Raw genomic sequence first — 23,319 nt, 5'->3', positions numbered from 1 at the left:
ACATTAGATTGCCAAAAATTTTTTTAATGATACAGTGTTACCAGGGTAGAGGAAAACAAATACTACAAGTTTTATTTCCTACTGGTACCTGATGCAGTTTTTTTAAAAGGAAATGTGGCCATTTTTATTCAAATAAAAAAATATTTCCAGGGCCAGCCCAGTGGCATAGCGGTTAAGTTCGCGCACTCCACTTCGGCGGCCCGGGGTTTGCAGGTTCAGAGCCCAGGCACAGACTGACGCACTGTTTGTCAAGCTATGCTGTGGCAGCATCTGCTATAAAGCAGAGTTAGATGGGCACGGATGTTAGCCCAGGGACAATCTTCCTCAGCAAAAAAAAATGTTTTCTTCCTCAGCAAAAAAAATGTTTCCACTATTTGATCCTGAAATTCCACTTCTAGGACTCTGTCTCCAAAAATGCTACCATACGTCAGCAAAGTTCTATGTCTAAGATGATTGTTCATTGTGGCATTGTTTATAACAGCAGCAAAGTGGGAAAACCACACATCCATAAATAGGAGACTGGCTGAGTAACTTATGACATACACAGTCGCCTCTAAACAGAAGGACGCAAATCTGTGAATGCCAAAATGAAAAGAGGTCCATGTTGTTAAGTCAGAGAAGCAGATTACAAACTATGTCAGTACCATTCTGCCTGTGTTTTTCTAAATCTATTTATATAGGTACATTATACAGGCAGGGGAAAAATTGGGACCACATAAGCCAACTGTTTACAGTGGTTACCTCTGGGAGTGTAAGGTTACCTCTAGCGAGGAAGAAGGAACAGCTCATGTTTTTCAGATATGTTTGTATTATTTAAATTGAGACAGTATTTTATAAATTTTATAAAACCTATAGAGCTTATTTTAGGCTCGGCTACATTCGCATTCTGAAAACACTATGCTCCCCAGAGCCGGGACCGTGCCTTACGCATCTACGCACTCAGAGCTACACAGAGCGTTGTGTAGGTGTTCAATGAATGTCCTGTTGCACTTCACTGGACGAGAGAAGCATTCTACCTGCTGAATCCCACTGTGTGCAGTTAACTGCGTGTGTGAGAGCTGCATGTGTAGATGAGGAAGGAGGGGTAACATACCAGATTTACAGCTGTTCAAGCTGTCTGCAGATTACCACTATGAAACAAAAATGAAGTATCAACTCCATCGGGCTTTCTTACCTAATGGGGAAGTTCCTCTCTTTGGACTACAAGAAACTCCTAAGAGAAACATCCCTGAGCGCCGGATAGCGCACCGCTCTGGGCCTTGCCCCTCTCTGCCGCGGTTGCTAACAAACAATCCCCAGGTTGCTGCAGTCCAGGCTGTGGGGAAGCTGGATTCCTGCTGGCCACACCGGGAGCCATCCGTGTTTGCTCAATAACACGGAGTCGGTAAGGAAAATTTTTTCCTTCTTAAGCTTACCCTGAAGTGTTTCCAAACAAGGAGAGTACTCCACAGAACAATCAACAGAATGAGAGATGGAGAAGTCTGCTTTCAGACAGATGAGAAAAAAAGGCCAAGGAAGAGAAGCATGCATTAAGCACCTATATGCATCAGAGGGAAACCAGACACCAGACAGAAGAAGTAAAACAAACGCATTCTCTTGCCAGGGAGGGGCACCCAGTCAGCGAATTGTTCTCCACCACAAACACCATTTTTTCCCTTCTTGCACCTTCCTGCTTTCTTCCTCCACTGGACTGTGAAAGCAACTGCAGGCTACAGAGGCCACCTGACGCCCCGCCCGGGGGAGGCCTGGGCCCCCCACCTGATGCAGACCAGGTGCGATGTCCACCCCAAGACTCGGCTCCCAGCACCACTTTGAAATCCTCCCACAGACAGAAGAAAACACAAACTTCAAGTAGTAGTATCTTTTTTATTCTTTCATCCTTTAGCTGTATTGAGCACATTACAATAGGCATGAAGGGAAAAATAATTGCATCTTTTAAACTCAATCTGTCCAAAGTATATTATAATCTATGAAACCATGACATTATCTCTTAGGAAAAAAAGACATTCAAAAATTAAGGTTAAAGATTAAGACCAACTTCCAAGTAAGACACATGAAGGGTTTAAGTGCAAGTAGTGTTTTCATTCCAATGATTTTACAGAGATGCTGGAGTGAGGTGTATGATATGAAATATTCAAATCCTTGGAGGTTTCTGCACTAGTATTTAAATAAAAACTAACATGTTGGCATAGTTTCAGTGGCTCTCAATTTCCTGTTTGATCTCAGAAATGTACGGATGATCTTTGCCGTGAGCTACTTCCATGATTGCAATGGCCTGGGAAAGAGAGAGACAAAGAGATGAGAGCCTGAAGCCAGTCCCCTCACATCTCCACCCCTGGCTAACTTTACAAGTTGGACTTCTCCGCTATGAGGCATAGGATGCAAACTGGCTCTTAAAGCCTGTGTTCTCATCCAGAGTCTGGCTTAAAAAAAAAAAAAGACAAGATTATCTGGTAACGAACTGGTCACCCAGTCTCTAGCTCCAAGTAAAACATTCTGCAATAGCTGAAGAAATGATACAGAGAAACTGATTTTCTGACATTGTTTTGATTCAATATTCTAGATATTTCAGTAAAAGATGCTTTAGGGACAGAATTATTTGGCTGTGCTAAACCAAGTAAACAGGTAATGCTAAAAGAGAAAAGTCCACAGTGAACTTGAATCAAAACGACTGATTTTAGTTTTCATCACTCATCTTTAAGACGAGATCAAACCGTTTTTCCCTTTCAAAAAGTGCATGCTTTCCTCTTAATATATATTCTTAAAAAACTTAAAAATAGGTGCAGGTTTCATCTGAGGAAGCTAGAGAGAATGTATTTAATAAGGTTTCTTTATAGCGAGGCAAACAAAGTGGACGAGGTACCAGTGGCTCCATCATTTCCCAGCTGTGTGATCTTGGGCAATTTACTTAACTACTCTGTGCCTCATTTTCCTCATCTGTAAAGTAGGAATGATACCTACCTCTCAGAGTTTAGAATGGTGTTTAGAATAGTGCCTGGCATATAGGAAGTATATATCGAATGTAATCTATAAGAATTTATTTTGCTCTTTTGTATTCAACTCTATTACTCACAGATATAAAAACTTAAATTACTCCCACTGCCCCAAACAGGGAATTTTTGATGGCCTATGATTCTGACGGGCATTCCTTTCCATTATACCACTCTCTTTCTGGATCCCACACCAAAAGGCGGCAGGCCAAGTAACAGTACAAGCCTTCAGGAATCATCTGCTTTAAATGCCTCCCCTTGCGCTCTGCCTTCATTTCACGACTCACATTCCTTGCTCAGACCTACTCTATCCTTCATTGATCTTGTATTTAATTACCCACCAGCACTTGGCAATTGTGACCTAACTGGTTAATTTTCCACCAACTCACTAAGGCAATAAATATGTTATCTTAGAAGACAAATTCCATGGTTTAAAAACAAAAGATGTTATGCTTAACTCACACTTCTAGCCTGGCTGGGCCCTGACCCTTCCATTTGGGATGTGGAACCTTATTCCATCTTCCTGCATAGTCTATTGGGAAGACTTGGGGAATCTGGAGAATTAGGCATCTGGGCCTAGTCGGTGTCCCCCACTTTCACAAACATTTTCTGACAGGAGTAAATAGACTGTGCCAAAGATTACATTGTATCAACTGTTAACTTCTACATGAAGAACAATGAGAATCAGTGCTCAGGACGGTGACTCTGAGCAGCTGTAAGGTGCGAAGGTCAGAGTCCCGCCCGCTCGCCCACTGGCAGCAGGGTGGCTGTCAGTCACCGAGGGGGCAGATGTTGCCCAGGGTCCAGGTTTGCCCTGTGTGTCAGTCACAGTGGGAGTGGGTGGAGCTGAAGCTTTCAACTCAGAAAGACCCCAGTTGAATGAAGGCCTCTCCACATACTCTAGTTACTTAACCTGTTTGAATCTCAATTTCTTCATCAGGAAAATCTATCTCATTTTTTGTGAGAATTAAAAGAAAAAACACACATGAGGGTCCTGGCATGTAACTGGTACTCAATGAACAGTGAAATGATTATCAAATACACTTTAGGAACTGCAAAGGCATAATCCTAATAGTGAGGAATTCTCCATATCCAACTGCCTTGATTTCACCACAATCGGGCCTCATAAATCTGTAAATCCTAAAGGGCAGACAAATGGAAAATTCCCTCACCACAGTCTCCCGACCCATCTAGTGGCCTCTGTTCGCTTGCACGGCTTCACGTGGGACAGGGGCAGTACCCACTTCTCCCCAGTCATGGGCTGAGCCTGCAATCATGGCCAGCCCCTCTCAATGTGTACACCCTTTCCTTACAGGAGGGCCGGGACACAAACCTGGCAAAGGCTCCAGGACTTACTCCACCCTCCCCTACCCAGCCCATCCCCTCCCACTTCTATGGCCCGAGGGTGGGTGGAGAGCCGGTCATTCTCCAGGACTTCAGTCACTCTGCCTTAGCAGGCATGAAGGATGCGTGCTCGGGAGGCCGTGGGGTCCCTGGGAATCCTACCCTCACGGCACAGACTTACTTTCTTCAGGGCTTTCTCTCCAGCAGCTTTGTTTTCCAGGCCCATGTACAGTCTTCCTAGCTTCAACCACATGGAGGCCACGTTGAGGGAGTACAAAGGATAATGCTTACTGGAAGAAGAGGAAAGACAACGGCTACCTTGTCAGAGCCTGCCGAGCAGCCCCGAGGCCAGCGCAGCAAGCCTGTGGCTGCTGAGCACACGGCCACACTCTCCACGGCAGCCAGGCTCCTCCAAACCCTGACACGTGCTGGGTGGAGAGTTCGGATGGCTCAACCCTGCATAACCACCTCTAAGCAATGAAGTAGATGCACTTCGTTTTATGCAGTTTGGGTGTTTCTGAAAAGCTACATAAACACTGCAGGAGAAATTCTATACAAAAACACTTATAAACACAACATTCAATCCCTGTCCCCGATTTTTGTGTTAGGTGCACCCAAAGCAGGGCATTCGGAAAACATCTTCTAAAGTAAATTCCCTATTTAAGAGGACATTAGGCCTAGCCCCTCATTAGCAAGGCAGTATACTTTAAACATACACCCCAATATGTCTCAAGACACCACCTTCCTGTCACTCGATGATGTCAGTTGGTTTAGCAAAACTATAAGCTCTCTGACATCAGAACTCCTGTTTCTTCTAGATACTCTCTCTCTTGTCCAGTAGAGGGCTTTACATACAAGAGGCATTCTCTCTCTGGTTTGCGAAGTGAAGGCTGACTAATGGTGTCTGCCTAGGAAAGGGCCATTCCCTAGGAACAGAGACCAGAAGGCAGCTCACGGGCGAGTGTGTGTGTCTGTGTGTGTGGCCCCACAGAAGGCCAGAGCTGGGCCTCCAGAAGGGGCTCACTTAGCTAAGGAAGGGTCCAGCACCCACTGCACAGCCCTGCTGGGAAAGGAACCACAAGGCTAAGATGATCTCATTCTCTCTCTCTCTCCCTCCCTCCGTCCCTACAGATCTCACAGAGGGAAGTGTGCATGAGACCAGAGGACTTTCACCCACCCCAAGGAGAAGGATCCCCAATGTAGCAAATTGTTTCTAAGAGCAGATTTTAAGAGCTCCATTCTCCTTGGGCTCCCCCTGCTGGCTACTCAGGGCAGCGTGAGGTAAGCAGAGGGCCCACTTGGCAGTGGAAATTCAGACTAGGCACAAACTTGACAGTGCCCCATCTTAGAACGCAAGGGAGTACTGACGGCTTCTCAAATCATGAGAAACACCTGGGTGCTACTGGAACACAGGGATTTCAGATCTAATGCCCAGAGACTCTGATCCACTTGGTCTTGGGGAGACCCTGTAAATTCATAATGTAAATAAATGTGTTTGACAAGCACCCCAGCGCCCTGATCTAGGCCATCCCAGCCCTGAAGTAGCTAGTCAGAGCCAGAGGACAATGCCACGACCTCCATCTGTCACCCACTTTAAGATTTAATAACCCCCTCAACAAGAAACTTCCCCATGGCTGATATTCATTATTACTATACGTCAAAACCCAATCTGTTTTACTCAAACCTAGGGAAGATGTTAAATAACAACAGCCAACCCAGTGGTCCCAGAGTTTCTCCATTTGCAAACGGGCTGCAATTTTAAAAAGCACAAGAAGGGGATAATGTGAGTAATGATGGAAAAGCAGGGCTTTTGACACTGCTGTTCACCAATTAATAAGTACCATTTAACCTGGAAGGCATGAGAGGGAAAAGAAACAAACTGGTGGCTTCTTAACACTGGTCTGAACTAAGCACTATGGATCTAGCACCCCACATAGGTCCTGGGAGGGATCTTGCCCCAGCACCCCTGCATAACCTCAACTGCCTCCATAGGGGTCTCTTCCGGATGGTGGAGGGAACAGCTGGGCCCAGTAGAGAAGCACCCTGCACCTGAACCTCCAGGTGTGGGTGCAGAGAAGAGAAAGCTGTCCTAGGCATGTTCCAACACGGGACAGTCAAAAGACAAAGCCAGGGTACGCATTCCAAATCACCAAATTCCATTCCGTGCTAAGATGATCGGACCAGCCATTGCAATCACCTGTAGGGCTTAATGATTTTCTGTCCGTATCGCAGGGCCCCTTCCCAGTCTTGCATGTACAAGCAGACGCCCATGGCCTGGTACATCATGTGCAGCATGTACACGTTACTGTCCTCAAACACGGAGCTCATCTTCTCCTGGCTGAGCTCGCAGATCTCCAGCAGCTCACTAGGGGGTGCTCTGGCGTCAAGGAAATGACAGGCCGGACCCACCTGATGGAGACTTCCCAAGGCTGGGCTCAAGGATTTATTTCATCCACTCCGCCCCTACCCTCACCCTCTGAAAAAGTAAATTCAGAAAGCCAAGCAAAAGTGAAAGGAATCACAATTTTCTTGGAGAAACAAACTCGGAAAAACTGAAGACCTCAACTGTTCAACACAACTCAAGAATTTTAGCCACAGGGAACAGACTCTTTAGTTCAGCTGTAAACAATGTTGATTAGAATCACAAATCTTCAATCTTCCAATTAAATCTAAACCCTCACCCAAGATGAGCACTCTAGCTGAAGTATTTTTAAGGAAACAGTCCCCACCATGGGAAAGTTTTTTCTTACGCTGAGAAACAATATGCCTTTCTCCAATTTCCTTTCACTGGTTTTACTTCCTCTCTCAGTACAAATCGAACGCCTTTTCGACACCCAAGAAAATACCATAATGTAGTGGAATAAGAATATGGATCGTGGTAGTCAGTAGACCTGGGGCAAAATCCTGGATCTGCCATGGTGAACTCTGTCCCTTGGGCAAATTAGTTGCTAAGAGTGTTTTCATCTGCTACATGGGAACGGCACAGTCCCTTGTGAGTGTCCTTGTGAGGTCAGATGAGATAATACACAAAGCCCTCGGCACTGGGCCTTGCCCCAAATAAAATACCCTATAAATGAGGGCCTTCAAGGAACTGTTCTCCACAGTTTTAGACAATAAAACTCTTCTAGCACATTGAGCTCCTAATCAAACTAGTCAAACAGGGAGAAATAAGGTAAGATCAACATGATAAAACTTTGATGTGGTTGACTCCAAGTCACGGGTAGTCTTTACACATTTACCAGGAGACATTTTTCCTTCAATATGCAGAATCTTAAACCCATCCTTATTCTGTTCCCTCTTCTCAACTCTCCGGCACCTCCTACAGGTGAGGGACAGGAAACTGTCCGGACAGTTGAAAGGATATATTTGTAGTGCTTGGCCCTCCGGAACTCCTCGATGACATTGCGTGCATATCTGACCATGTCACGGATGGCTTCTGCCTTTGGGGGATCGTTGAGCTTCCGGATTTCCACCTTGGCCTTATCCTGAGAGAAATGTCCACAAGTGTAAGGTGCTACCTCCCATGAAACCATACTGATGGGGAAACCTCTCCAATAGTACATTTTCCCAAGCAGACGTAGAGGCTTGCCCATTCTAAAGTTACGAGAGAATGAAAGGAAATCAGGCAATGAATCTAAGAGAAATTCAATACTCCATTACCTTTTTACAAAAACCAACAAAAACATTAATTTTCTAGACAATCCTTATCTAGGCAGGACACCTAGACCATGTTTGTTGTGAGCAGATTTGTGTTAACATATCTATGAATCAAGAGAAGAGAGAATAAGGAGGGGTGGCATGGATAATTTGGGCAATGCCAAATAATTTGGGCAATGCCAAAGAAAATTCTGCATATTCTAGTGAACAGGCTGGAAAGCCTGAAAATTACTCTCATGTGCTTTTCCCTTCCCTCTCTTCTGAGCAGTCATTTCTTTTCAAGAAATAGCAATCGGGCAGATCCTTTTCTTATTTGTACGGTGTAACAGAAATGTTTCTGTCAGCTATGATGAGCAGGTTGGAACAGACACCTGGTCTAACTGGATCCCTCTGGCTGTCTTAGTCAGGCGGACTTAGAGGGTCAAAAAATACCATGGGAGGAGACACCCCACGTCAGACACGGGTGCTCGCTTGGCAGAAGGTCCTGAGACACAAAGCGTGGTAGGCGCCCTCGCCGGCTCGGGGAGCTCACCTTATCCTTGGTGGTGCACTCCTGGCACTCGCAGGTGAAGAAGTAAGAGTCTCGTAACCGGTCATTCCTATCTTCTGTCGGGTACAGGAGATCAATGTAGCTAGTAAAAACCTAAGGGGGTCCAAAAAGTTGATGCCTCAGTCTGCTACAGGTAAACTCACTCCTTATGCTTCCTTTGGCTCTGCCAACACCTGTGGTGGTCTGCTTTCGGGGACAGGCCCTGAGGACCACAGCTCAGGACATGCTCCTTACGTTAACACGCTGAATTCCTTAAACTCAGCAACCTCCTAGTGTGGTCTACCTCCTTGTGGTGAACAGACAGGGCTTCCCTTCTCACATTCTATAGAATCAAGGAGTCCCCAGAATAGTCAACCGGAGGGTTGAAAGCATCCCTACCTCTTTCCTCCCCAAAGAGAGCAAGCTGTGGATCTGTTCCCAGCAGGAGATGCCTTTATCTCATGTATGGAAGCAAAGGCTCCCCCGACCCTGGGCAAAGACTCTACTCATCCTTGGGGTTGGCCCTGGGCTGGATCTGCCTGGCTTTTATTTAGCCTCCTTTAGTCACAACCAGGGACAGCTCAGATGCATTGCTGGGTGGGTGGGAGGGGAGCATGAACACACACATACTGATATGCTTCCCTTTCTCCTTCCATAGCTGGCAACGGAGTATGGCTCAGCAGGCCAGGACGAGCCAGTGTAGGGAGGACGCAGCTTCTAGGACACCAGCGTGCTGCTGCATTTCCCAGCTGGGCCAAAGAGTTTGGAAAAGTCTTACCTTTCGGCTCCCCGGGTCCTCCCATCCTTGCTTTTTTTTCCTAACGGGGTCTGTAACTGAGACTTGGAGCGGATGGAGGAGGCCGGCATTAAACTGTCCATTATCTTCTCACAGGGACGGCCTTGCTGCTCATCCCACACCATCAGGCAAATGTCTGACTGAACAGATGGATGTCACAAAGCCATCAGCGTGCCAGTAACCTCAGGCACTGGCAGGCAGTGGGGGGACTCTCAAGGGGCTAGGTGCTTGCAGGCACCACCAAGCTCTCCCCACCCAAAAGCAGTTGGGGAGACCTCGTGGCTCATCTGACACCCTGGGGAATGGGCTTCTTCCTCTTTGAAGGGCCAGTCACCCCCAAAGCAGTGACTTCTGCCAAACGAGGTTACTGCATTTCAGATCTGTGAGAGCAAGAGGGCAAACCAACAGGGGCAGGCTCTGCCCTGCCTCACGTGGCAGGGGCCTGCCTCAGTTTTCTGAAACGACTGATGGCCACATAATGCAACAAACAGAAGGGCCCAGAAGATGGCGACAAAGGCCGCTCAGAGTCACTGCTCATGGCCCAGACAGCTGGGCTAGGTGACTGCTCATGTCTGCTGTCAGCCCACAGGCGTACTCGGGCCTGGTGACTGACATTCGGACTGCAGTTGTCTGTTTTAACAAAAGAGGCATCAGGGTCATCTCCACTATACATTCGGAAACCGAGACATCCTGACCCAAATCAGGATGCCCCCATCATGATGATTTAGCAAAGGGCAGAAAGTCTAATCTGGACACTGGGCTTCAGGTCCCAGTTCTGCCGCAAGTTAGTTAACAAGTTCCAGAGAAACCAAGGCCTTTATCATTTAGCCCACTGATCATTATGTTTAGAATGTAAAACATCCACACATGCGCCTTAAAATAGCATTAAAGATTATTAAACTGAAATTCAAAGTGTATGATTACACTCCATAAACATTCATGTGCCTTGCTAGGGATTGTACTTACTTAAGAACATAGAGCATGCATATAGCAATTTGCCAGGCTAGCCCTTTCAAAGTGAGATGTCTTACCAGGTAGTCATGGAATCACAGCACGGGAAAGGAAAAGGGAATCACCGAGCAGGGGACAGAACACCTGGGCCTCTCCACGTCCCTAAGGTAAGGAGGGAAGCTAAGGGTGCCTCTTGGCCACAGACGGCCTCTACTAGCCCTGTCAGTGGGTACAACCGGCTATCGAATTCCACTCCTAAAAACCAAACTCTTCGGAGTTCATGATGTGAAACACTGATGTGTCATTGGAGTGAGAGCTCTTCAACCACTGCTGGGTTGCTCCTTCTCTTTTAGATAACAACGCTTTTGACCTTTCTTGGGGAGAAAAACAGGCCAAAATTCACTAATCAAACAAAAAAAAGCTCAAACTCAATCTTTTGGCAATACGAATACGCAGGCTCTAAAGAGAATCAAAAATTTCATTTTGATCATTTTGGCAGGCTTCTTGCTCTATAAATCTTTGTGAGGAGTTTAATTCGAATTTACTCTTTCCTGTTTTTTCTTGGCCCAAGACAGAACTGGCGAGCACCAAGTGGAAGCCAAAAGTGTGGGACTCTGGGCCACAGGTCACAAATCTGATCATTAACCCTGGAGGGCCTGAGGACGAATACAGTGTGACTCCTGGAATCCCTCACAGCCGGTCTCGTCTCGTGATGCTGCACTGATTTTTCTACACTGCCCTTTACAACAGCTGTCTGAAGCACACTCCACAGACACCTGTGGCCATGCACTCACCTCCTCTCCTGGGTTGATCTCCTGCACAGCTCTTACTTCTGCCAGGGTCCCCTTGTAGGTCACAATGACATTGGGGCAACAACTATGATTCATCAATGCAACGCTGTCAATCAGAAGAGAAAACCCAATATTCTCAATGAGGCAGACAGACTGTTCAGGTGACTCCTCAGCTACTGACTTGCTAAGTTACAGGAAATGGATCTTTGCAGGACATTAAAAAAAAAAGCTAATATTTGGCCATCGTATTCTAGGAGGTGGTGCTGCATGCATTTATCATATCTAACATCTTAAACTTTAACAATATTGAAAAGTGAAATCCGCAATTCCAAATGGTGATATTTAAGCCAAAAACAAAAAACACACAACAATAAAACAGCAGCAACAACAAATCCCACAAAAAATTCCTTCCTGTTAGATGCAGGACTCAACACCCCACACCTGCAGCGAACTGCTCCTCCATTGTACAAGACAAATCATTTCCAATCAGCTTTTTATATCTGTGGATTATTTCTACCACGTTTTCTTCAGATGTTGAGAAATCGCCACCATGGGAGATGCTAGCTTCCTAAGTGAGGGCTTGTGATCCCCCGAGAGACCTGGAGAAGCCCATCTGGGTCTCTCTGCACCTCAATTTCCTCATCTGGAAAATTGGGACATTTCTGCTCCCGCTGCTCACTGTCTGCTTTTCAGGGCCGGCGAAGATAGAGAGACTCGCCTGTGCGAGGCTTTGAGCTTTCTGATTATATCAAGGTCAAAGTTCTGAGAACAGAAATTTCTAAACTACAGGGGAAAAGTGCTTGATCTCTGCAAATGCTGCCTTTGAAATCACAAGGCCGATACGATTTCAGCCCAAAGGGATTTTTTCCCCCAATTAAAACTGCTTGGAAACTGGGGCTCATATGGGCACTCACATCCATATGTATCATTGCTCTGGTGGCCGGTGTCACCTGCCCGAACTCTCGGCAACCAAAACCCCTCTCCTGTTTGCCCCGAGAATACAGAAACGCCGAGGGGTTGTGAAGCCTAAGGGAGGACGATGAACCGCCCCAGGCTGGCCGTGTATGACAGGGAGCGGCCCTCCTCCACGTCCCGGTTGTAAAGGTCTTAGGGAAGCGTGTGGCTGGCCATGAGCCTGGGACAGCATGCAGCAGCTTCCCTGTTTTGTCTTTGGGGAGAGTCGCCTCCACCCTGCATCACAGCCCACCTGGCTCCCTGGCCAGTGGTGCACAGATTTCCTAGACCCTAGGAAATCTGATAGACATATGCATCGCAAGTTGTTAATGGAAAAGCATTTCCAGAACCAGCTTGCAGAAGAAGTATTAAGTAATTCAGTTCAAGACAGCTCCCGGATATCTGTTTAATGAAGCCGGGGGAAATGCACCATAAGGCAAAGAACCTAAAACAACTCAGGCTCTTGGTATCATCATTCTCTTGGCAATCACAGAAAAGGGTGAAACAATACCACTCTTAACCTCTCTTTTAGTCTTTAAGACACTGAGAGCAGAGACATTCCAGAGTTCATTTAGTGTTGTCAATACAAGCCTTCTAAAGAGGGTCTCACGGCTTTTCTCTTTTTCTTCTTCCCTTTCCCAGGGCAAAAGTCCAAAAGAGGCTTTCTCAAAAATACTTCTTTCCTCACTATTGGAATTCAAACTGCAGATGACACACTTTGGCCACAGGATAGTAATATTACGTGAATATACTTTTTTGTTTCTCTGACTCAAGAAAGCCTATGTCCGCTGCTCATGAGGCACAAACCTGCACAGATTCTTCGCTATCTTTGAGACCTGTACAATGCACAGAGCTGGGCAGCAACAGACACACACACACCAGGAGCACGCACATCATCCACGGCGAACGCACGGCTGTTAAGGGTTTCCTGCATTTGCTTCAACCTAAAGCCAAGGGCTCCTGTAGTGCATGTTAAGCAATGCCACTTTAGACGGAACTAATCCACAATGTGGATTAATTCAGACAAGGGATGCAAGAAGCGCTCCTTTGCTCCTTCTGTAAAGTGAGGGCTTGATTTCCGGGGCCTAAGCATTTTGAAAATACCCTTTCCATCAAAGAGACAATGGAAAAGCCATTCTTGGCAGTCTCTTAAAATCAGAGCTGTAAAGATCTCCATTTGTCAGCTGGCTAGTCTATCTTGAATTACTTAAGTATTCCTAAAGTAGAGAAAAATCTTATAGTTCTTTGAAATTTTCCCCTAGTTCACTACTTTAGCATATTCTCCCTCCAAACTGTGCTGTTTCTATACTGGTATTTTTCAAAAAGGAGAGATGGAGAAGAAGCTCATATATTCTCTACACAGGCCTATGGCCAATTCTTGGTTGACAATCAGTGTTTTACTTTGAGTAAAAGAAATCCAAAGATTTCCAGAACCACAGATATGCAAAAAGCAAATTTCTCAGTAGGACATGGGCTGTTCCTTCTGTGCACACTGTAAAGTATTCTTTAATAACAGCTCTCTGCCTAGCAGGACTTAACAAGCCACTGTTCTCTTAACTACTGCTTTCGGATCCTTAAATGTAGGGGAAATATTTTGAAATCTGGCAGAATTGAAAGGGTGTCTTAATTCACTTGGAGTTTCATGTCTACCACACGCAGTTAGGTAGGTTATTTAAAAATCAAAAAAAAAAAATCAAATTAGTGTTAAGTAAGTAAAAAGACAAGAAATGAAGTCAAACTCAGCTTACTCGGGAAATATGGCTGATCCCAAATGAGAAAGTTCTTCATCTTCAATTGTGAAGCCATTACAGTTAACCTGCAGTGAGAAAGGGGGAGAAAGAAAGAAAAAAAATGACCTAAGCATCTCTCTGGCTAGAAATCATTTATTTTATTTTGACCTTTAACAAATTAACTAGGAAGATGTCCTGGTTTAGTGATTTTAAAACCTTTCTTTCGGCCACCGTATCCTTTTTTTTTTTTTTTTTTTTTTTTTTGTGAGGGAGATCAGCCCTGAGCTAACATCCGTGCTAATCCTCCTCTTTTTGCTGAGGAAGACCGGCTCTAAGCTAACATCTATTGCCAATCCTCCTCTTTTTTTTTTCTTCCCCAAAGCCCCAGTAGATAGTTGCATGTCATAGCTGCACATCCTTCTAGTTGCTGTACGTGGGACGTGGCCTCAACATGGCCGGAGAAGTGGTGCGTCGGTGCGCGCCCGGGATCCGAACCTGGGCCGCCAGTCGCGGAGCGCGCGCACTTAACCGCTAAGCCACCGGGCCAGCCCTGGCCACCGTATCCTTTGTTCAAAGAAAATTTACGCATCAGTCCCATGTGTAAACAAGTAAAAGAAGAAGTGTCAGAGTTGCGTCACTCCTTAGTCCAGCCTACCCACTCACCTACAGTGGCCCAGGAATGCCACAGCCCCCTAAGGCTCCAAGGACTGAAGTCTGCCTATCTGCAGGGAGTTAGAATACCTGCAGTCTAATGCCAATTAAGCCACAGATCTGCTGTGTGATCTTGAGCCCATCACTGAGTCCCCCTGTCCTCAATTTTCTCCCATTAAAAAAACAAGTCACTTAATCCAGTGCCCATCTCATCAGCTGAGGTGGTAAATGTAAGAGGTATTATACAGCTAATCTAACTGCTGCCCATCCCCTTGAGAGGCAGAGGGGCCAAGGCCTGAACTTAAGGAACTGAGACCTTCCTTTCATGTCTCAGCCAAATCAACCACTGGCCACTTTCTCATCCTTGAAAAGAGATGCTGCATTGAAAAATACCGAAGGTAACTCACATCATTCTGGAAGTCTAACTTAGAGCGAGCAGGCTGAAAATGAGGAACATACAACCCCAATTTTATGTTGTTTCATAAATTCATTCTTTCCGCAGACATTCACTGAGAGCCCTTATGTGCTGGGCGCTGTGAAGAGAAGGATGAACAGGCCAAAATCTGTGCCCTCAAGGAACACCCAGTCTATTGGGAGATAATTCAGTGAGTGTTTTTCATTTGTATCTAAAATTTCAGAGCTGGACGGAGACTCAGTCTCTTTACTTTTCAGATGATGGAACTGAGGTCAGAGAGGAGCAGCGACTTGCCCAAAGCCAAGGGCACAGGCTGAGACCCCGGCTCTAAGCTGCTGTGAAGGCCATCTGTAAGGCATGCATACTGAATGATTTCACCCTGTGGGCTGGAACCATCCTCTTCCACACCAGAGACATCGCACTGGTAAATTTCAGGCCAATGGATGGGCTTTATAAAACCAGCATCCACTGACCGCTTACTCTGAGCCAGGCACTGGGCTAGGTGCTGCATATTTACCTTCTCTTAAATTTGCAATCCTACTCTGGCATAACCCATTTTACAGATATGACTACTAAGGCTCAGGGAGGTCAATGATTAAGTAATTTGTTCAAGGCCATATAAGTAGTGAGTGGCAGGAGTCAGAATTCAAACTAGATATTCTGACAGCAAAGCTGACAGAAATACACAGGTGTTTCTTTACACTACACCATGTTTCTTCTAAAATTGTTCTGATCTATGAATGCTCACATGGCAATTTTATTTAAAATTAAAGGGCCAATGGCAAAGGCTTGGAAATCTTGGTACACAGAGAAGTAAAGGCTATGAGGGGGTTGAGTTGTAGTTTTCACAATTCAACATATTTACAATAAGTGTTTACAATTTTCAATATAAAAAGAGGAGATTACTGCAGGTTATTAGAACAATACACAGCCTTTGTAATCCTGGGGTATCGGGCATTTTGAAGTAGAAGACTTAGCAAACTATTTTTTGTGCCAACTTCAAGTACCCTAACCTATTATGTCATCAGGACATTAACCAATTACCATTAACCTATTGTCATCAATCAACATTAGGTAAGAGTAAATTAGGATATTTCTTTATTCAACAAAATTTACTGGAGCAAGAACTGTGTGTCATGCACCTTACTAGGTACTGAATGATCTATATACAGTCTCAGACTGGACACCAACAGGCCTCAACAGTGTTTGGTACCCACAAGATGACAACACATGTTTGCAGAATGAAACAATGAATGAGAGAATTTAGCAACAATTTTCAAAACTGATCAAGTGACAGACAGCTCCTGACTAATTCTGAGGGGTGGGAGACTTTGCCTCTTTGCCTCTTAGTCTCTTCCTCTGCATGGAGCCCACCTGCACCGGCCTGTGACTCCAGATTCCTTCAGACTCGAATGTTCTGTAACCACTGGTCGTTTTATTCCCTCTGCCCTCCTCTTACTGTGGAAGAGTGAGTGTGTTTCTTCATAAGCAAAGTCTCCTGTAAGCACAGGTGTCATCACTGTTCCCTTCTGGGAGGTGGTGATGATGTTTAACCCAAATGGCATAGCAATTTGCCTGCCAGCTTTCCCTCCCTTCTGAAATAGCCCTAGAGAAGAAAAGTGAACTTGCGTGTTAAGAAAGATGCATGGGCCATAGACCTTTTTTTCAAGTCAAATCAGGCATAAGTGCCTTGCTAAAGCTATTCTCATAATTAGCATTTAGACTATATGTAGGCTGCGCACCAAAAATACATTTCCCAACCATGCATATGTTCCCAGTGATTAAAACACACCATAGCGCTGTTGAAGGAGTACAGTCACCTTCTGTTGCCAGATGTTGCTGGTACACAAGTTAACCCACAATACCCTCTCATGAACCAGAGAGAGGAAAGGGCTCAGAGGCTGGAACAGCGGACACGCAGCCCGGGGCTGAGGGGCAGGACCAGAGGGTGGCATGGGGCTGGAACAGCACTTTTCATTTTTCCTTTATTTTCATATTGCTTTCATTTTCAGTTTTCTTTGGGGATACTGAAAGCCCCTTTCAAATTTTTATTTATTTATTTATTTATTTATTTATTTATTTATTTATTTATTTATTTATTTATGTGAGGCAGATCAGCCCTGAGCTAACATCTGCCAATCCTCCTCTTTTTTTTTTTATTTTGCTGAGAAAGACTGGCCCTGGGCTAACATCCATGCCCATCTTCCTCTACTTCATATGGGATGCTGCCACAGCATGACTTGACAAGTGGTGCGTCGGTGCGCGCCCAGGATCCGAACCAGCGAACCCCGGGCCCCCGCAGTGGAACGCACGCACTTAATGGCTTGCGCCACTGGACCGGCCCCCCCTCTCAAATTTATAAGTGAAAAAAGATATGTGTGAGTGTATGTGTATTTGTGTGTATACACAATCTCAGAATGGATATTATGATTTGGTAAATATAAAGTCTATAAAGCAATTAATTATCTACAGTTACATATGTGTGCAGGTGCGTGTGTGTGTGTCTCTTTCTCGGATTTCCTGAGTCAGTCCAAATTTCAAAGACTCTGAGTCATTTTCACCACAAATATACTTCTGCTTGTGAGACAAATGCCTCGATTTTTGGTTGTAAAAATTTGGTCCCATATCTACTCCGTCAACACTGAGAAGTCCTACCAGCAGGCATTACCGTGGCGGAGGAAAAGTTACCTTTTTCTCACAGCTAGAAGAGAAAAGAAGATACCTTATATTTATTTCATCTCTCCTGCTTTCTCACATAACCATGCCTCATCTAGTCCAGAAAAAAAAGTCAGGTATCTAGTTTTTAAAAATATGTAAGAGAAGTCAATTCCTCAACCTTCCACTGTCACCCAAATCCAGTGGCTGAGGATGCTTAGGAAAGTATGGTGTAAATCCAGGATGATAATGTGAAAATCAGGAAAGTTTTTCCTTACTTCTATTTTAACACTCCTAACTTGAACCTATTTTTCCTTTTACAAAGAACAGAATTTTTTTCTGATTATGACAATCACACAATAGAACTATATCAATATAAACATAAAGTCTATCAAGGAATTCATCAAAAAGTTAACAGCGGTTCCCTTGGGGGTGAAGTGGGAGAAGGGAAGAAGACTCACTTCTTTCTCCATATGGGTAATTTTTAAAGGGGAAGAATTATGGATGCTTTTTACCTCTTTCTTCCTTTTAGTATTTTCTTAAGTTATACATGCTCATTGTAGAAAATCCAGAAAATCATCCAACGAAAAAGCAAAAATTTTCCACAACTCAGAAGATAACCAATTATGAACTTCCATTTAATCTTTGTCTAAGTATATATGTGTATTTTCATATTATACACATTTTTTATCCTACGTTTACACTTAATGTTATATCATCAGTGTTTCCCCACGTCTTTAGACATTCCCTGAAATGTAACTGATAAAGGCTATATCACCTTCCATCACAAGGCTATGCCATAATTTATTTACCAAACTCCTATTGCTGGCCATTTATAATATTTCCTTTTCCTTCCTCTTCTTCTTTTTTTTTTTTAAAAGAACCCCACAATACACAATTTGCATGTCAATCTCTGTCCATAATCTCTGATTATTTCCTTAGCAGAGATTCCTGGGAATGGAATTACTGGGTCAGGGTGTACATAGGTGATACTTTTTCTGTTCTAAGACAGAAATGTGTAAGTATCCACCTGAGCTGTTTTATATATCTAAAGACTGAAGGTTCTGGTAGCAGAATGTAGCTACTTCACCCACCGAGCAGTATTTCAGTACTTCTGTCTGGGAAGGTCACCTTCAACTAGATGCCCAGCTTGTAGGGGAAAACGTGAGGATATATGAGGGAGAGAAATCCACTCTAGCAAGTCGTGCTAGGAAGAGCCACCCTCGCAATAACGGGGAGACTGAAACAGCCAGACCGCGCATTCAGCAGAAGGGTGATGGCCGCACCTTCTTCCCTTGCGCTAACAATGCCCCAGCCTTAGCCTTTCCACACGGCTGGTTTCCAGTTCTTTAATCGCTTTGAAGTTGCTCTTGTCTAGAAGCCTCTCTAACTTTTTACTACATCTGACATTGGTAAACTTAGGCTTTTCTAAAGGAGATTTCTCAGCAACCATCAGGAAAAACTCTCTGTACCAGACCCACTCGGGCTCCCCTCTGTGGTGACTGTCCTTCCTAGGGCCATGAGAGAGAGCCTCCCACTTCGGGACATCTGTAGATGCCTCTGCTTTACCAACCCAGTGTTGGTGGGAGTAAAAAAACCACGATTGTCAGAATGGAAGGTTTAAGAGAAGGAAAGTAAAATGTAATGTAGGACCCTCACGTGGTCTTCTCTTTTCAAAGATCTTACAGTATGCCATAGTCCTGGGGCACTGGCGACTCCTTTGTTTTTATAAACTGTTGCAGCAGCAGAGGCACAGGCAGAGGCGAACTTCCTGTGCTCCACCCATCAGCAAGGGCCAGCACAGAGAGGACCCCGATTGCTCAAGGTCATCCCGTAGGCTAAGCAAAACAGGTCCCACAGGTCAAGAGCCTTGTCGTCCAGTCGGTGCCGTTATTCTAGGTCCGTTCACCTTCACTGAGCGAGAGCTGGGGAGAGGGGCGCGGGCAGGGAAAGGCTAGACTGAGTGCCACCTGATGCTGGCATCTTACCTGAGCAAACAGCACTACCAGGCGATCGTTGTCGGGGAATTCAAGGTGCTTGGAGTAAAAGTGATGGAGAGCAGCAATGTCACTCTGAATCAAATCCTTCTTCTCATTGTCTAATTTCTCCAGATCTGGGGATAAACAGTCCATTATTCACCAGGTAGAAAATTCTGAATTTCTAGCTACCTCCTTCTCTTACTGTAATATGTAGAGCCCCTAGGAAATGTTCTTCCCCATCACTCGGTCTAACTGATAAACCCTGGGGAAAGAAAGGCATGCCATTTCTTCTTTCTCTTCCTCTGACAAGTGGATAGCACTCGGCAGATGAAATTTCACCTGACCATTAGCAGGAATGAGTGGCAATGACTGATAAACAGCCTCAGCCTAGTCAAGGGCCCCCCCAGTTGCCCTGGCATCAGTGTCACGGTCAAGAAAGTGGACAGCCCCTGATTTAACGCCTTTCAGTAAGGATGTCAGCTGTTTACAGGACTGCAATTCAGCAAAGACCCAAAAATATTCAGCATGCCAGGAGAGCCAGCAGGAGATAGCTCGGGATGCAATAATTCATCCTGCGAGTTCTTCCTTTCCCTGAATTATTTCCCAGTAATCCTGTCAACTCAAAAAAAAAAAAAAAAAAAGCTATAGTCATTTTTCAAAACAGCATACAAATCAAAATAAAAACTAACAATTAAGAAATCACCACCACCACCAAGAATACAAGCGACCCCTTCCCTTCTTCAGTCCTGCCTAATCCACATTAAATGTGTGGCTAAAAGAACTCCTCAGCCGGTCGCAGGAAGACTTACGTGATTCAAACTCCTTCACAGCTAACAATCTCTCTGAAGGTGTTCTCTCTGGGTGGATTTTCTAGTAATTGGGGAAGAAATCACACAGATACAGATTTTAACAACCAGTGCAGAAAGCTGCACTTTCTCTTTTACATTGACCTGAAGAAAAAGCAACAATTCTCAACGAAGCAAAGAAAGCCATCCAAGGAGTCTGCCACTTGGGCTCTGAGAGCGTTTGCCCAACATCCAAACCCAAAAGACTCTTTTGAAAAGCTTTTTAAAGTGTCTGCCACGTTCCCAACACTCTGATAATGCCATGCACACAGTAGGCTCAAAAATGCTCGTTACGGGAAAGAACGCTGGCTGGAAAACAACTTTTTAGGGCCCCGACTTAAAAGGACTGAGTCGGCAGATGAACCATCCTATTTATTATTTCTCCTTCTAAAAAAGGAACAAAATCAAACTCCCCAGCCATTTTACACTTTCTTTAAGCATAGGCTAAAATGATCTCAAATTCCGTGTTTCAAAAAGAACACTTTTGGTTGTATCTGTGAGCCCGGATTCACTTTAAACGTGTTGCTGGCTTTGTTCTAGACACCCCAAGAGGAGCTAACAATAGTAAACCCGCTAGGCTTTGAGGACATGAATAAACTTGGTGTTGACAAGAGTTCAAAAGCAGAGCTCAAGAGCTGGCCCGAGGCTGCGTCTTTGTAATCTGGCTATTCAATTTGGGGATACAGGTGGTCCGGCAGGGTGCTCTCACCTCCCTAGTTAACATGTTAAGCTTCCCCTTGGTAGATGGGGTAGCCTGTCTCCCCTAATCCTTTGCAAGCTACTAGAATACAAATGGTCTGTGTTTTTAATCATCAAGTCCTATAGAGATGAAAAGATGGGCAGGTAACTTTCCATTTAATAGACTATTAGTAGGGGCAGTAATTATAATAAAAGTTGAATGAAACTGGTATAAACTCATCATAGCATTCAGACCTCCCTCCTGGTGCCAAAACATTTCAACAGTTCTTTTTTGGAGTCGAAATCTTCCATTCATGGGATACATTTCTATAAGATTCGTAAGTCCTCTTGCCTGGGAAGGCTCTTCATTCAGGAAAGTACAACAGCTTCTTCTGAATTCTTAACCACAACACTACAGACAACATCAACGAGTTGGGGGCAGGGGAACCAGCAGATTGGTCACCCCTCCTCCCCAGATGCTCACAGATCTAATTTGATGGCTTTTTTACCTTGACGCCTCACCCAGTCACACCATTTCCTCCTACCCCTTCCTTCTGACCAAGTACTCCACATACATTTACAGATAATTGTTAGTGCAGATCCAAAAAGTTAACCTCCTCCAGGGAAAACAATTCTGATTTTTCGGTTTCACTTTACAGGCAACCCTTGAATGCCTTCGGTTACCCTGAGCTGGTGAAGTGGCATCTCAGCAGGCGCCTGACCCAAGCAGAACATAAGGGAACAATGACCTCAGAGGTCGGAAATGCTTGACTTCTGTTTATGCGGTCCAGGATCCTAACTTGGTCTGGGGACAGCTATGTGCTAGTCACTACGATCACATTTGGCTTCGATAAAAAATAGAAAATTATAAAGGTGGGGGTGGTGGCAGGTATAAAGAAGATGTGGATGAAATTTCAGCTTTAAAAGATTGACAGAACAGAGGCCCTCCCTGCTACCAACTGATTATTAGCAAGTGCCTCTGCGGATAGACGCCTCCTAAGCTCCACACGGCCTATTTCATTGTGTCACAGGGACAAGTCCTACAGGGTCTGGAGATCAGGCGTCTCATTACCACGCCATCAGTGAAGACTGACCAAACCCAGGAGAGCAGCCAGTGCCGGCACCACCTTTGGAGGACCTGTTGTGGCCATCATCTGTTCCCACTGGGAGCATTTCTTTCTTTCCTTCTTCTTCCTTTTACCCTCTTCCTCTCTCCCCTTGCCTCGATTTCTACTCTTCCACTCCTTCTCTTTCTTCTCCTTTGCATATGCCACGCTGGTTGTTCCATCCCCCTCCTCGCCGGCCTAGGCTCAGGCAAGCACGGAGACAAGGAAGAGCAGGACATTGCATAGAACAGGGAGCGGGGCAGGGCGCACTCTTTGTCAGAAAGAACAGGGGAAAATCTTGAAGCTTTGCAGGCCGGTCTGGTTCCCTAGGACACCCTTAACTATTTTCATTCAGGTTTCCGCGCCGTGAAAGGCCATATTTTTCTACGTAAACCTGTCTCATACAAAGCTCAGTATTTAATGGCTGCAGCTACGTTCCTGGCCTGGGGTTAGCGACATCCCAGTTGCACAAGGCAAACACAAACCAGCTTACGTTTGGAGTGCTGTTCCACCCTCGTCCATATGGATGTGACAGGAAATAAAGGTCAAGAGTGTTTAAAAGAATGTTTCACAAGGGATGATCACCATAGGTCAGTTACTCATCTTTCTGACCTTTAAGAAAAAAATAAAATAAAACGCACTTGAACATGATCCCATTTCCTCACCTGTTTGGCCAGAATCCTTGCAGTTAGCCTTACAGTCTCTGACGGATTCCAGTTTTCCCCAAAAACAACCATGGGAGAACATTCCAGCTTGTGCATGGGCCAATCTTCTTTCTGGAAAGGTTAAAAAACAATTATTAAAAACACACACACGCACTGGAATAAAGTACAAGAAGAGAGGATGCAATAAGTCCTCCTAGTTAAGGTCAAGTGAAATATGTTTCCTTTTGGAAAACATGACGATGCTCACAAAAGCTAGAGATAAAAACATCCTTTAAGATAGATGCGGTTGTTTAACCTTGCTTGGGCCCAGCTAAGGTTGTTGGGATGAGAAAACGTGCTTTGTGTTTTCTCATCAAGTACCTCGTGTCTTTCTGCAGCCCCTCATTATTCCGAACAACACATACACATTTCCACTATCTGTGGAAGCTGTCAAATCGCAGGGGTGAGTGATTTGGGTATTAGCTGCTGATTTGGCTCTGCTCCCTTACAGTTGTGTTCTGGCTCTGACAGTGGATGGGCCCAGCAACTAGTCCCCTTTCGCAGGTGATAAAAATAGAACACAAATGAGGGCTTTGTCAAGGGC

The 23,319-nt window shown here is 44.9% G+C and overlaps 1 protein-coding gene across 1 annotated transcript in view; it reads right to left on the bottom strand.

The window, feature by feature from the left end:
• Nucleotides 1-1,852: 1,852 nt before the first annotated feature.
• SMYD2 (SET and MYND domain containing 2) overlaps nt 1,853-23,319 on the bottom strand; it is a 48,781-nt gene continuing 27,314 nt past the window's right edge. The window contains exons 3-12 of the mRNA XM_058539847.1: nt 22,737-22,847; nt 20,252-20,312; nt 19,452-19,576; nt 13,761-13,828; nt 11,062-11,164; nt 8,524-8,634; nt 7,699-7,819; nt 6,532-6,706; nt 4,516-4,624; nt 1,853-2,275 (exon numbers count right to left, since the gene is read on the bottom strand). Of these exons, the coding sequence (XP_058395830.1) occupies nt 2,195-2,275; nt 4,516-4,624; nt 6,532-6,706; nt 7,699-7,819; nt 8,524-8,634; nt 11,062-11,164; nt 13,761-13,828; nt 19,452-19,576; nt 20,252-20,312; nt 22,737-22,847 (1,065 nt within the window). The 3' untranslated portion in view covers nt 1,853-2,194. The remainder of the gene's footprint in view (nt 2,276-4,515; nt 4,625-6,531; nt 6,707-7,698; nt 7,820-8,523; nt 8,635-11,061; nt 11,165-13,760; nt 13,829-19,451; nt 19,577-20,251; nt 20,313-22,736; nt 22,848-23,319) is intronic.

Source organism: Diceros bicornis, chromosome 4, assembly GCF_020826845.1.
Source record: "Diceros bicornis minor isolate mBicDic1 chromosome 4, mDicBic1.mat.cur, whole genome shotgun sequence".
NCBI lineage: Eukaryota > Metazoa > Chordata > Mammalia > Perissodactyla > Rhinocerotidae > Diceros > Diceros bicornis.
The sequence above is the reverse complement of the archived record's forward strand: the minus strand, read 5'-3'. Positions and strand labels throughout refer to the sequence as shown.